At 38.6% G+C, this 14,428-nt stretch overlaps 2 protein-coding genes across 8 annotated transcripts in view; one reads left to right on the top strand and one right to left on the bottom strand.

The window, feature by feature from the left end:
- The window catches only part of rgl2 (ral guanine nucleotide dissociation stimulator-like 2), a 37,826-nt gene extending 33,624 nt beyond the window's left edge, over positions 1-4,202 (top strand). For both annotated transcript variants that reach the window (XM_015061049.1, XM_015061050.1), the window contains one exon: positions 171-4,202. In XM_015061049.1, the coding sequence (XP_014916535.1) occupies positions 171-349 (179 nt within the window). In that variant the 3' untranslated portion in view covers positions 350-4,202. The remainder of the gene's footprint in view (positions 1-170) is intronic.
- Positions 2,195-13,026, bottom strand: dnase2 (deoxyribonuclease II, lysosomal). Of its 6 annotated transcripts, none has more exons than XM_015061055.1 (7): positions 12,869-13,026; positions 11,601-11,698; positions 11,313-11,484; positions 8,571-8,673; positions 8,178-8,342; positions 5,355-5,573; positions 2,195-5,269 (listed from the first exon to the last, which is right to left on the bottom strand). In XM_015061055.1, exons 2-7 carry the CDS (start codon positions 11,696-11,698, stop codon positions 4,896-4,898), a joined length of 1,131 nt encoding a protein of 376 aa, XP_014916541.1. In that variant the 5' UTR covers positions 12,869-13,026; the 3' UTR covers positions 2,195-4,895. The 6 variants fall into 6 exon arrangements, with proteins under 6 accessions (XP_014916541.1, XP_014916543.1, XP_014916542.1 ...); XM_015061057.1 differs by lacking the exon at positions 12,869-13,026 and adding an exon at positions 12,252-12,365 and having other exon boundaries at positions 11,601-11,700; XM_015061056.1 differs by lacking the exon at positions 12,869-13,026 and adding an exon at positions 12,241-12,365.
- Between the last annotated feature and the right edge of the window lie 1,402 nt (positions 13,027-14,428).

Below are 14,428 nucleotides of genomic sequence, written 5' to 3' on the forward strand. Positions count from 1 at the left end.
TAAAAGTTTAGTTCTGGGATTTGATCTGGTCCTACTGGGTTCTAAAGTCATAAGAATAATACATTTTATATGTAATACCCTTTACATAAATAATGTCTAAAAACAGACAATAATATCAACTGGAAACAGTTTTTCCTTAAATACTTTGTGTCTCTCTTCTGTTAACTCAGAACTGGTCATCCCGGCAACAGGAAACGTCTTCTATGCCATGACATCATCCAGCGTTGACTTCCTGCTGAGAAGGAAAGGCGGGAACACCCCGGTTGGCTCACCGATCACCACGGAGACGAGCGCTACTTTTCCTCGCATCAAGGCCAAAGGAAGGAGATTGGTCCGGACTTTGTTTTGACACAAGCTTTGTCCTTTCCAGCAGTTTTTTTTTCTCTATAAATGTGCAAAAAAGACAAATCTACACATGCCTTCCTTCGTTCTCCTGACCAAGTCTGTTCTGCAAAAAACACAGAGGACATCTGCTGCTGAGGAACCGGGCCAGTTCTCCCAATTGCTAGCCAATATGCATTACTAAATTAAACTGGGAGGGAAGGGCTGATGGAGGCCTTTAACTGAGGGAATCAGGTGCTTCGGCCCGGTCATCCAGCATTCAGTGCTTCTGTTTTTCATTCCAACTCAGTAGGATTTGTAAGCACAGATGTGTAGCGAAACACTGAAGCATGTCCCTGAGACATATAATCATGTTTTGTATATATTTATACACCTTGTCTGTCTGTATGATGAGAGAAGCTCCTAATTAATCTGAGAAATCCTGTTTGTGCATTCCTGTTAGCTCCAGAGAGCTCAGACAAAATGAATTGTTTCATTTCAACATAAACAAAAAGCTGCAACACTCAGACATTTATTCAACAGAGGTATTTTTACCAACTCTGCAGCTCAAATGAACTTTCTGGGCTCTGTGGGAACATAGAGTCAGAAAAACAGTTTCTTCTCTGACTGGCTTTCTGCACACTCATCCAGCAACATCCAGACAGTTCATCTGCAGGTCGTCCATTACCCAGAGAGCCAGACGTTCCTCCAGCCGAAGCTGCTGTTGACCAAAGTAAATCATTATTTACAAAAGGGAGAAAAGATTTGTTCTGCTGGATGTCTAAAAGCAAGGAGCAACCAATCATTTCGTCATGTTTTCCTTCTAAGACATTCTGACTCTCTGGTGATCTTTCAAAGTCGCATTAATCAATTCTTCTGAAGACCTTTCTTTTGGATTTTGACTTTTTAATTTTTTTTTTACTTGTCTTCAGTCCTGTATTTGACCATTTCAGGTGTTTTTGGTTAAGTCACTTTAAGCATAAAAAAGGCTAATTTCAAATTGAATCTACGGGGAACTGGAAGCCTCAGAGCCGTGTTTCTGAAACGTTAAGAGATTACAGGGAGCTCTGGCTGCTTGGAAGGAAATATGTAAGCAAGGGTGAGGTTTAAAAGTTTTTCACAGCACTATATGCAAGTAGATCGATGCATTAAATTAATATAGCACAAAACTGAAGTTTCCTCTAAATTCTAGTGGACAAAAACAATTCCTGCAGCTTTAAATGAACTTCAAGCACTTTACAAAAAAACACGTTGCTTTGCTTAATCAGCATAAAACTTAAAACGGGAAGAAAGTTTTTCCAGAACCAAACAGCTGAAATGTTCGGGTCTAACGGGTTGCCAGGTTGGTTCCCCTCTGAGCTTTCTTTATTTTATAGTGAATGTTCAGCAGCTTGAGTTTAATCTGAACCTGTGACCTCTGGCCTCTACGCATCATTCCCAACGCTGATGAGGCCTTCTGATTGGCCGAGGCTCGGGAGGGACTGTGGGGGACCAGACAGAGGATTCTGGGTAATACTACATGACATGCAGGTGTGATGTTGTTGCTAAAGACTGTTTTAGTGCCTTTTTCTGCTTGGTGCTCACCTTTCTCATTAGAATGTATTCAGAACACACAGGTGGCGGAAACGCAGCCTCCTCCAGCGCTGATCCATTTCACATCAAACTTATTTATGCACTACATGTCAGATGTCTTATTTTGTGGTAATAAACTTACTTTTATATGGATTTTGGTGCTTATGAGTGAGATTTGTCATGCTGTTGGCCTTTTCATAAGACACAGTTAAATTCAGCTCCATGCATCCATGTGAGTGGTGACATTTCAAAGATACGGTGACGTATGAAGTCAGACACCCCCGCAGAAGCTTTTTTTTTATTATTCAAATTAAAGACAGCCAGCATCTTTATCTACAGGAAAAATCAAGGTCAGACTGAAGGCGGAGAAAAAGCACTTCACAGCTCGTTTGACTTAACAAACATTCACAGAGAAGTAAAAGAAAATCATCAAACCTGAATCTTTTCTGCCCCTGATTTCTTTCCAAAATCCTAAAAATAATAATGAAAGAAATGATCCACGTGCTTTTCAAGAAGCAGAGCATGTCAGTCCTCCAGAGAACACCTGCATGCATGAGTGGAAAAACCTCCTTACAGAATCTGCTCTCATCCATTTGCAGGAGAGTCTCTTCAGTTTCAGCAGCTGTGAAAAACACTTCAGCTTTTGCTTTTATTATTTTTAAAGAGACACTTTTATGGGTTTTGTTCTGTTTTCTCCTAACCTCTCTAGATTGCTGTCAGATTTAAAAACTCGTTCTCCTACTGCACGGCTCCATTTGCATAAAAAAAAAAAAAAAATCATACTGAGCATTTGAAATGTTTTTGCCAAGAAAGCATGAACTGAATGTCTCTCTTTTTGAGACGCACACTCTGTGGCTGTTTGCTGTTTACTCATTATAAATGTAATTTGCTTTAAAAACAAACAATTTGCAGTTAAGTTGAATTGCTGTTTGGAGCTAATGTTCATCTGAGCTGCATTTTTAGGATCAGTTCAGTTACGTGCACTTTTAAAAAAAATAAAAACTGAAAGATACATCCTGAAATCTGAATGCGTGACGTGCGCCATGCTTTATAACACTTTGCAGGCCGTTACTGCCACCTGTTGATTACTGGAATAGTAAAACAAGGGAGAAAAAATCAAGCAAACAAATAACAAATGTGTTTGACTATAAACTCCATGAACTCACCACATTGAAGTATTTAAAAAAACTAAGCATTTTTACAAATAACTGTTGGTTTTTAGGGATGATGTGTGAATTTTAAGAGGCTACGGGGAATATAAGCTACAGAGGAGGATTTTCTCTTACAGTGTACAGACTAAACCTCAGCAGCTTACAGTTAAACCAGTGTAAACTTTTACTCCTCTAAAACTCTTAAAAAATAATGTCCTCCTAGGCATCACATAACATACAAAAGTAGCTAATTTTTACAAATTTGCAATTGGAATAATTACATTAGACTTTTAAATTACATTTTCTGTCAGAATGGCCTGATTTGGATATAATTTGGTTTAAATGGAGACCAGTGATGAAGATGTGCTGTAAGTTATTTGATTTAAAAGAAACTGAGAAGAAAGTAGAAAGTAGCTGCAGACAAAGGGCCAAACCACGTCCATCTCCATCCTACCAGGAAGTGACCTCTGTTGACCTCTGCCTGCTGTCTGATGCATTGGATCCTCAGTAGTTCAGTATGAAGTTGTACCACAGAAAAGAAAACAACTAGGAGAGCAAAATAAAAACTGTTTCTGCTGTTTGTTGAATCACTTCAGGCTCAATCAATCAAAGGGCTTAGTCGTCATGGCTACCTATTCCATCACCTCGGTAACAGCAATCCATGAATTTTCAGCTGGAAATAAAAAATATTTTGAGGCTTTTTTTTATTTATTTATATACAGAAAAAAACTAAAATCAAATTCCATAATTTTCCAGATTTCTGCAGCAGGAACCCTGATCTTTTGGTGTCTGCTGTTTTCTTCCTGTTTTGACTGTCAGATGCTCCAGTAACTGCCAGGAAAAGCTGTGATGCCATAGACTTGTCCTCTCTGTTACTGTGTAAAACCTGCCAGCTCCAAATCACTCTCATCTCCATCTCTGGTTTGCATTTTCACCAAATTATGTCCAAACTATTGCTGTCAATGCTAACGCATGCAATTAATCTGAAAATTTTAAAGTGTTGATATTACATAACATAGATTAATCAAACTACTATTTTGAGGGCTACATCGTTCACAGCAGTGGATTTTGGATTTGACACAGGGAGTGACAAACCACAGTGACAGTTTTCCGCAACAGCAGCAAAGTCGAACATTCACAACTTTCTTGTGTTGTGTCGCTAACCCACATTTGCACGAAGTTACGTACGAGCTCGAAATTTCAAATGTACAAATTATGCCACAAGTTAGGCTGGATGAGGAGAAGCAACTATCACCTCATTGCACATCTTCCACAGGATATGAACAGACAGACATTTCTAAATTAATGTTTAAAACAAAATGTCTTCCTTCAAACCTTCCTGAAGATAAAAACCTGGAAAACTGAGAATCTTCAGGTATGAAGATTTGGTTTGAGGCGACAAAACTTTTTTTGACAGTTTTCGATATGGGCTGTTGCCCAGGGCAGCATCAGGAAGGGGTGGAGGACCCAAGAACCAGAAAATAAAACATATCTGTCATCAGCTGGCTCCTGGAAATGTTTACCACTACTTGTATTCATGTGTAGTGGAGTAAGTTCCTTAGTTGTTGTTGAGTACTGGGAGACATTACCTGCTTTCTGCCACAAAAAAAAAAATAAAATAAAAATAATTGATTGCATTTTGACTGGTTGGATTGAAGTTAGGCACAGTGATTAAAGCGATTACTGTCAGAGTGTGATTAACCTGATTACATTATTGAATCGACTGACAGCACCAGTCCAAACGGGACTCTGTTTTTTATGTTTTAAAACTGACTCCCAGCATATCAAGCGTGTTGAAATATTTCCCATAAGCCCCTGAGCCCAGCGTTATCGTATAGCTCTGCGGACTCTTCAGCACTGGATCATTTCTCCTCCACAGGCCTCGCACTCCAGCGCCGCCGTCCGGTAAGCCTTCCACACCGTCGGGTCCTGAAGACACACGGTGCCTCCTCCACGCCGTTCCTCCGCCTCGTTCCTGTTTATGTCCCCCACGCACACCCAGCCGCCGCTTCGTGACCCGTCCCGCGCTGCCCGTAGGCTGACGGCCCACTTGGAGTGGTCCTGCGTGGCCTTGAAGGTGAATGTCTGCCCTGGGTTGATGCTCTTGATGTCCAGGACCTTCCAGCCCAACGAGCAGTCGGAGGGGAGGATCCCAGTGGAGCGCACCCAGAACTGAACCAGGAGGTCTGACTTGAGGGTGGGCGCCACCCACGAGTGGTAGAGGTCTGACGGAGGAGCAGAGAGAGGAGAGGTGAGACAACGAACCTGAAGCTTTAGAAATTGCTCAAGGCTATACAGCAGAAGCAGCACCATCATCGAACTTTGCTCCTTTGGCGAAGCTGATGAAGTCGGTGCCGCCTGTCGAAGTCAGAGTCACGCTGCGGTTGGACACAGTTTTCACATGTGGAAACATCTGAGAGGACAGAAGGTTTTTGTTGCAGACAGCAGCCAGAGCTGGGACGGAGGACGCCAGGGACTCCGGGACGTCACAGTCATACACGTTAGGCTGATTGATCTGCAGCTGCTCTCCTGTGGCACAAAGCACATTCAAGTCAATGGACTGGACAATAAATTAATAACAATACATACTGCGAATAATTTCATCGAACTCCAATCCAGAACTGCGCAGCATTCTGGGGGATGTAGGCAGAGGAAAGGTTTTTAGCTGCTCAACCTGTCACAGGCAGCCAAGCAAGTCTGTGGCATCAACTAACTCACTTTTTAGTTACCTAGCAACTCACTGAATCTTTGGTTACCTAGCAACAACCTGTTGAGTTTCCAGGTTGTTATGCAGCAGCAGTTTAAGGTTTCACCACCTTGCCTCATAACTGCTTAAAAATAAATACTGTGTCGCAAAAAGCGCTGACCTTTGAGAATTAGATGCTGTTTTGTTCTAATTGTAAACTACAGCTATTTGTTATTTTTAAGATATTTTATTGAATTACTAAATAGTTTTGAGTTATTTTCAAGGGTTATTTGTAGGTTAATCATTTTTTTTTACATTTTTATTTGGTTTTGCTGTTTTTTAAATCAGTTAGGGAGAACTGTGGGCCATTCCTTTAATTAAAGGGTCTAGTATAACAGCTCTTTGAGATTTCAATTGGCAATATAAAGAACTTTATAAATACAATGAATTAATAATAATAATAATAATAATAATAATAATAATAATATAGGACTTTTTTTTTTTTACCAGAGCAGAAGCAGCAGAAAACAACAGCAAACAGAGCTGTATTTGTTACTTGCCAAACTGTAAAACACAAGTTTAAACATTAGACAAAATATTCCCACAGTGTAAAAGTGGCTGATTGGATTTGGATGCTTGGCTTAATAAACATTTTAATCACCACTAAACTTACAAACAGGAATATCTGTTTGAACATTCCTCTAAATGAATGCATTATCCCTAATTCAGATATAAAGGAACTGTGTAAGAACCAAATGGCCTTTTTTGGGAAAGTATTGCATGTTTGGACAGATGAAAGTTCTGGTTTGATCAAACTTTGGTTTAGGCCCAATAACCTGAGCAAAGCAATAAAACTAGTCGTGCTTGCGAAATAAGATCACTGCAGTAGTGATTTAATTATCAAAGCACAACAGCTTTGCCTTTAATTAAATAAATTGAGTTTCTCCTAAGTGGTATATTGGTTCAGGACAAACTAAATGAAATAAAAAGTTAGGCTTGATTAAATTTGTTACTGAAACTACACACGTTTCTGTCAGCTCAACAGTTTTTCATTTATAGGTGGCATCCCTGAGACGATTACAAACCAAATTCCAACAGCAGCAGAGCAGTTTTCTGTATTTATGTGTAAATGAAATGCTGCAGGTGCTGATAAAAACAAAGCTCTGTCTCTGCTGTTTGACCAGATGCCCTCTGCCTGTGTGTCCACGTTTTCCCCGGACGCCCAGAACATCTCAGCTGGAGAGGCGAGGACGTGATGAAACAAATCCCTGCCGCAGCGTGAGGGCCTCGATCGCTATGGTTACACACCTCCGTCTAATTACATTATCCCCGGCTCTGCCATAGCAACTGTGCCAACGGCTGAGTCTGCCAGCGATCTGCGGCGGCGGCTGAGTGACACGGAGACAACACCTGTTTACACTGATTATGCTGTTGTGTCATTACCTGACCGGACTGCTAAACACAACATTAGAAATCCTTTACTAAAAGCAGCAGCTTTTAAGGAACTACATTAGCATATGGTTTAAAACAGCTGGCAAACATAGAGTTTTTGTATTGTTCCTTAAGAGGTTTCTCTTTGAAATATTTAAATAAAGAACATTTATTCTTGCTGAAACACTCGCTCAGACATCAGAGGTCTAATAAAGTTATGGATTGACCCAGTTTTTACCGACACATTTAGCTAAGAATCCAATCTAAATTGAATCTTCAGACGTTTTAGGCATGTTTCAAAAATGATGTTATTTCCCAGATATGATGAGTTTCCTTGAATGTTGCATAAAACTGTAAAACGTTTTATTTTACAGAAATAGACTTATGTTTATACTGGTATTTTTAGAGAGTTGAACAGAGATAAGCATTACAGTCTGGTGTTCAGCAGCAACAACTTCTGATTTCTTTTTAAAGTGTTTCTACTTTGACACAAAATTAAAATCCCTCCAAACTCGGAGGAAACATGTATCATTATATGCTTATGAGATGCTTGTGTGAGGAAACAAAGTCAAACCTAAATGTTTGTGCCGTTTCCCCTCAGTGCTCCTCCTGTTCTCACCATCTCAACCGTCATGCATTTAAATGTCCTCCTTTAGTTACAACTTCATTTAGGGGAACAACTTTGAATCAGAGGCCGGCCAATGTCTAATGTGAGTTGTGCAGAGAGGCATGAAAACCTTAAATACTCTCATATTCTTTCCTTCTTCCTCAATAACATCACATCTTGATTTCATTTTCAAATTGTTCATATCTGTAATATTCTCATTTAAGTGGAAAATCTTGGCTCCATCTGAGAAATTTCATTTTTAATTTAAGTTCTAAACTACGAAGACAGAGAGGATACATCCTGTTTTCTTAAAGGTGCAGCGCACCTCCTAAGTTCTCCATATTAATACAGGTCAGCGTTCTGGGAGAGGCTCAGCTTTCCAGCATAAAAGCCTCGACTCCAGTCTTACCGATGGTCTGGAAACGTTCTAGCGGGTAGGTGACGCAGATGAAGTTCTGCCCGTTGTTCACTCCACTGCTGGGATAGTAAAACTGCCCTTCCTGTCGCTCAGGGGGGAAGTGAGGGGTGCTGTGCACCAACCAGAACCCCTGATTTTTATCCAGCAGAACAACACCTGAAGGCCAGAGACGATAAAAGTGTTAGCAAATTAGCTTACAGACAATGAAACAGGAATACATCAGGTGAGGCTCTGTTTTGTACCAGGTGAGACTGTCAGATACTTTATTAGCAGCAGGATATCTCTTCTCTGCATGAGTTTATGTCCAAATCGGATTATTCCCTGAGGCAGCTGAACTGTTTTCCACTCTGTTTCTGAACACTGGGTGACATTGAGGTGCCTGACCTTTCGTGTGACCTTTGCTGCTCCCGCTGCCTTCAGCCCATCTGCCACCAAATTCCCCAGAAGGCTGCTGGTCGTTGTACAGGATGTACGCTACCTCCGAGTTCTGTGAAAACAAAAATGTTTTCTTTAAATCACGATTCTAAATTCACACAAAGATTTTGCACGGATCCAAAACTGAAAACAACCAAATAATTATTCAAAAAAATGACATTTTCTAAGTCTCAAAGAGAATCTGTGCCATGGACTGATAGTGGACGAGATCTCAGAGTATGGTCATGTCAACAGCCTCCAGGTCTGATGTTTCAGTTCAGCAGAAGATGCGGTTCTGTTGGAGAGCACTCGACTGGTTTGCAGCAGAGTTTGAATTGTCTGGGACATCTCAGGCATCTCATTATAAGGCTCTGGACGTCATTTTTGGAGGAGACCCAGAGTTTTCTGGATGAATTATGCATCCCATCTGGCCTTGAAAGCACATGGGAACCCCTACGAAATGTCTCTGGGTTTCTCTGTGTGACCTGTTTTCTTCACGGTATGGTCTCTGTTGAGCAGAAACCAACAGGATGGACAAAGAGGATGAGTTTAAGGAATGAACATTGAACTTTGCGTCGTGACTTTTACCGGCATTAAGAATAAACCGGCCCAATCCAAACAGAAAAGCACATTTTCACTTCTCCTATTGAGTGTCTTCATTTTAAAACACTCAAAAGCCACAAGCATGGCGGTCAAAAATATGCTTAGCACCATGGTCAGTTTACATCTTAAAAAAGGGAAGTCTTACAGCTGCAGATGAAATGCAGAAGCAGACAGGAATTTATCTGAATGCCTTTTTCTGATCCCCAACACTTCACTTGTCAAACTGCAGACTTTAGAGCAACAAACGTGCAAAAATTAAAAAAATAAAAATTAACAATATTCTGGGATCTCCTTTTGTAGCATTAATAAATTTATAAATTGTATCATTGCAAACAATGATAAATTGTATCATTTTATAAGTAAATGAAGATTTTTTTTTAAATAATCAGGTTGTTTTTCCTGGTGGAGGAAGATAGTGCACCAAAACAGTCAGAAACATTTTCTGTTTAATTATTTCCTACCTGTAGATTTGTTTTTGTGATAATGTTTGAAGTACAAAAGTAGTAGTTTGGTTTAGTTATCAAACCAATTGAAAAACTACAGAGTGAACAAACATGGCACAAATGAACCATTTTCTGTGGTTCCTGGTGGATTTCTGGTCTAACTAGCAGGAGATTATTTTAAAACACACTGTAATGCTCTAAACCTAGATCTGATATAAATGTGTCTTTAAGGCACATGTAGCACCTTGCAAAAGGTCATTTCTTCATATTTCCTTCCCAAGTAGTCAGACTTTCTTGTAACCTTGTAAAATAATCTTGGTAACTTGAGATTTCTGATTTGCAGCTTGGTGTAACTTTGAATCTACTGTTTGATTTGAACATACCTCAGCATAGGGAGGAACTGGGAATCTGAACAAACCTGTTGTTTCTTTTGACGCAGAGCCTCCAGATGGCAGATTTAAAGCTGTATGAGCGAGAACATGTCTGTGGGCTCTCAGTGGCAAAAATCAACATATGGATGATTAAAATGATAAGAATCAAGTCTGATGTTACAGAAGTACCAAAACACAAGAAATCAAATCTACTATAAAGCCAGCACAATGTGAAAATTGCACTATGTTATTTATTTTTAGATACTTGGAATTGGGTCCTACTGAAAAATATGGCACCATCTACACTTACTGCAATAAATCTTTATTGAAGTACCAAAATCTCTGATTGAATTTACTTTACTTTGAAAAATTAACAATTAATTTAGTATAATGGTGTATTGGAGATTTCATTTTTAAATACGAGAATAAAGTCATAATATTATGGCAATAAACTATTAGTAGAATAAATAAGAAATATTTCCAAAAGAAAGCAGAAAGATTAGCTGAAAAACGTTTCAAAGACAGCAAAGCTGTGACAGAGCTATAAAGATCTGACGTCAACCAAATTGTCAAGTCCATGTTATTCTTTTTTCAAAATAACTCATTTGCACAATCAATTCAACGTCCTGCTACTGAGAATAACTTGATTCAGTTAAAAGATTAAGCATTTATTTATTTGTTAAACCGAAACAAAGATCCTGTTAAAAAGACAGAGACTTGTGTCAGCAAATAATGTCGTGGGCAATATTTCTTTGGTCATTTATCAGTAAATACAGCTCAAAGACATACTTGAAAATATCCTATTTCATTTTATTTTTTTTAAGCAAGCTCTGGTTTAATTGCTGTTATGTAGCCTACACCACAACTGAAACACACCTCAGGCATGATGGAGTAAAAGAGAAGAAGTAGAAACCACAGTACAGAAAGTGTACTGCAAACACTTGACACGAAAAACTTATTCTAAGGTATTATTGCATCAGTGCAACATAATTTATTTTTTTGCATCGACTTTCTATGCCACTGCTTTTAGGTCACACTTTAAATTAGATTAGTTTTTATGAGACTGTTGAGACGGTAAAAACTGAAATATCTGCTGCCTGCGGCCGTTTTTCACTTGGTGGAACCTGAACATGTGAATATGAAGGAAGTGAAAACTGCTTCATAATTCATTTTTGAAGAATGCTGACCTTCAACTATAGGTGTTTTTTTTCTAAAGAAAGGGATGTAAAACTCACAATTTTTAGCATCAGCCTCTGATCTGCTGCAGATAAAAAGGAAACCTGATGGTAACCGACCTTTTCCTGTGAGTACAGCTGTCCGACTGTCTGGCCCAAAGCTCCATTGGTGTCGTTCACCGTCACCTTCCCCTCCGTCCATCCTTCACTCCCTTTGTCCAGCAATAAATATGTATCTCCCTGAAACTCGTGTGTTCTGCCCCCTTCTTTAGGGAGTTTGTACAGGTAAAACCTTGTTTAAACATAAGGGGACAGCAGAGAATTAATACCAGAGAGGCCAAAAGTATATTCAACTATTATTTAAACTTTCAGATTTCTGTGAATTTTGGCAGTGAAATGAATATTTACCAGTCAACTGCATCACCTTGGTCGTTGTAGCAGCTGATTGGAGATGCGTCGCCCCCTGGTGGCGCAAACATTATCAGCAGGGACAGGATCAGAAACATCTACGAAGAAAAGGAGCAAGTTTTCATTGAAAAAATAAATTCATTATGCTGTGAAATTATACGTGCTTTAATATTTTTTAAATAAGAAAATAGATTCTTGTGAATTAAAAACCCCCAACACTTTAAAAGTATTTTGAAATACGAAAATTATTTACAAACGAGTTATTCTTGAGTAGAATAACTAGGAATAGAATATCAGCCGCAAACTGTTCTTAAATCTACACTAATTACAAGAAAAATAGACTGTGTGATTAGAACAGCATTTCATTAAAAATAATAATGTAATAATAATTAAAAAAAACATCACATTTTCTAATGGAGCAGCTCAAATGGAGCTTATAGAATAGAAACAAACAATCATAAAGTCAATATTTCATCCTACCACCGACATTGTTTACCATTTCCTGGTTTCTCTGGGAGATTTTCTTGTTATTTCGCTAAGCAAAGAAGGGCTTAGAAAGTTTTCCAGGCTTCCAGATACTCCTTGAGTAATGCTGTGGTCTAAGTCTTACGCAACCGATGATGTTTCCTTGTTTCCTAACCTCTAGATTGACTTCAGGACTGCAGCTCTTCCTCCAGGATGATTTCTGAATATGTTCCAGCAGCAGCAGATTTATTAAGTGAGAGCTGATGCTTCTTTCAGGTCCTGTTTTAGTGCTTTGCTACTGTTTTCGTATAGGCATGACTTTCATATACTGCTTCGGTAAACAGTTTAAGCCTCACTTCTTCTTTTGAGTTGTTAAGTTTTTTTTTTCTTCTACCTTCCTCATCTTTATAGACAAACAAACTGTCCACTAAGCTAAAAGATCTAAAATATCTTGGTTAAAGCTGGGCAAAAACAAAATATAAAACTGTAATCTCCCGAGTTTTCGTAGTTTTATTTTAGTGTGGACACTCTAAAAGTGCATGACTTCAACAGTATTTTAATTACTGAGTTATTCATAAATCAGTCTTTAAGAAGCAAATTATGTAGGAAATAGGCATGTTTAAGATCAAACATAAAAAGCAATACAATAAAGTCTAACTTATGTTCCGTATTATAAACTAATTTAGCATCTAGCTTTGATTTAAGCTTTCAGTTCATAAACTCCTTTAGCTGTAACAATTAATTAAACTACAGCGACGCTCTCGTTGAAAGTTTTAGTCTCATTTAGTCCGGTTTATACAAACCTCAAATAAGTTCGCTTCACTGCTGTCAATTAAAAAAAAGTCTCAAATAACGAGTAAACATATTCTGTGAAGTCCAAATTTGGTTTCCATCCACATCCTGGTTTTGGTCAGAGCTGCCGCTGTAAACTAATCCCGCGAGGATAGGACAGTGACGTCATCAAAACGCAAACTACGACCAGAAACAAGCTACAGCTCCAACAGACAGGATTTTAATCAGGAAGTTTAACAACTACAGTTATTGTAGACCCATGCTGAGTACTTTGTCTTGGTTCCGTCTTGGTTTATGTTTCCTGTTAAGTCCTGTTTTTTGTTTCTTCAGAAACTTCTTGGATGCTTCTAATCACATGATCAATCACAAGTTTCCAGGAAGACTCTTTCTATAAATAATATATTTCTATATAACACGTTTTATTTGCTGTGTTATCTGAGGTGTTCTCATTTTTACATTATATTATATTATATTATATTATATTATATTATATTATTAATCCTGCCAGATTCAAAGCAAAATTGTGTAATATTCACATTTTATTTAAAAAATAGCATGATTATTGATTATATTTACATCAATAATTTACGGAAAAAGCTGTATTGCTTTTATATTATTATTTTTGCCATTATCCTAATTTTTAGATCTCTGCAAGTCCTCTATGAGATTCAAGTCAGAATCTCGCTGGACTTCTCCAAAACAGAGATAATGCTTCAAGTCAGAAGAAAACCTAATAGTAATAGTTAAAGATTACTTTAAACCCGAACATGGATAATTTTAGACTTGACTGTGTTTGTTAAACCTCACCAAGTTGGGACAGGGTTTACATTCTATATTCAGTTTTATATGCAAAGCTGCTTAGCGTTTTGATCTTGATATCTTGAGCAACTCTATTTTTCATGACAAACAAAAATAGTGAGCTAAATAAAACACGCATCTGCAGAATTAAGAGATTTCTAAGTCAGACAAATAAATCTAAATAAAACCCGTGTTGACATGACTGATATTTCTTCTTTGACAAGTGACCTTTAATCCTCCTGATGAGGAACAAACTGGCTGAATATACACACCCAACTCTTGGAAGAGCACTTTCTAGCACATTCATCCTAAAAGTGGAACTTAATCAGCTTTTCCTGTTTCATAATATTTGCTGAAATGTGCAGCTTTAGATGTGCTGCATGCTCTTCTCCTTTTTCTCTTTGCTGCAAGCATTGCAGGTGGTGGTCAGTGATCTGATATCTTGGCCTAAATCTCCTGTTTGAGGAAGTGACACGGCATCCTCTCGTCACCTCTGACCTCCCCCTGCGTGGGCCGATAACTACTTCCTTAAACAGGTTTCCTCTGAGCTGAGAGGACGCAGTGCAGTGCAGTGCAGAGCGGAGAAGGTCACCAGTTTCCATGAGACCCCCAGTAGGTGTTGACATTAGGTGGCCTTCATTATTGCCTGCAGCGTTTTGAAAAGCATGTTGTGACTTAAACAGTTTGATCGGTTTGTGATGAGTCACAACCATGCTCTTCTGTTTAACACCGAATACTGCACAGCAAAAATAAAACCAGCTAACTTCAGTAAA

This window comes from Poecilia latipinna, unplaced genomic scaffold, assembly GCF_001443285.1.
Source record: "Poecilia latipinna isolate Pla-1442-1.1 unplaced genomic scaffold, P_latipinna-1.0 Scaffold1773, whole genome shotgun sequence".
Lineage (NCBI taxonomy): Eukaryota > Metazoa > Chordata > Actinopteri > Cyprinodontiformes > Poeciliidae > Poecilia > Poecilia latipinna.

What these genes read in the sequence shown, in the direction of transcription:
- dnase2 (XM_015061051.1), bottom strand. An exon ending in AGCTGTACTCACAGGAAAAG is followed by an intron (nt 8,674 to 11,312) that starts GTCGGTTACCAT and finishes TTGTTTTCACAG; the next exon opens with AACTCGGAGGTAGCGTACAT. An exon ending in AGAACGTTTCCAGACCATCG is followed by an intron (nt 5,574 to 8,177) that starts GTAAGACTGGAG and finishes TTTGTGCCACAG; the next exon opens with GAGAGCAGCTGCAGATCAAT.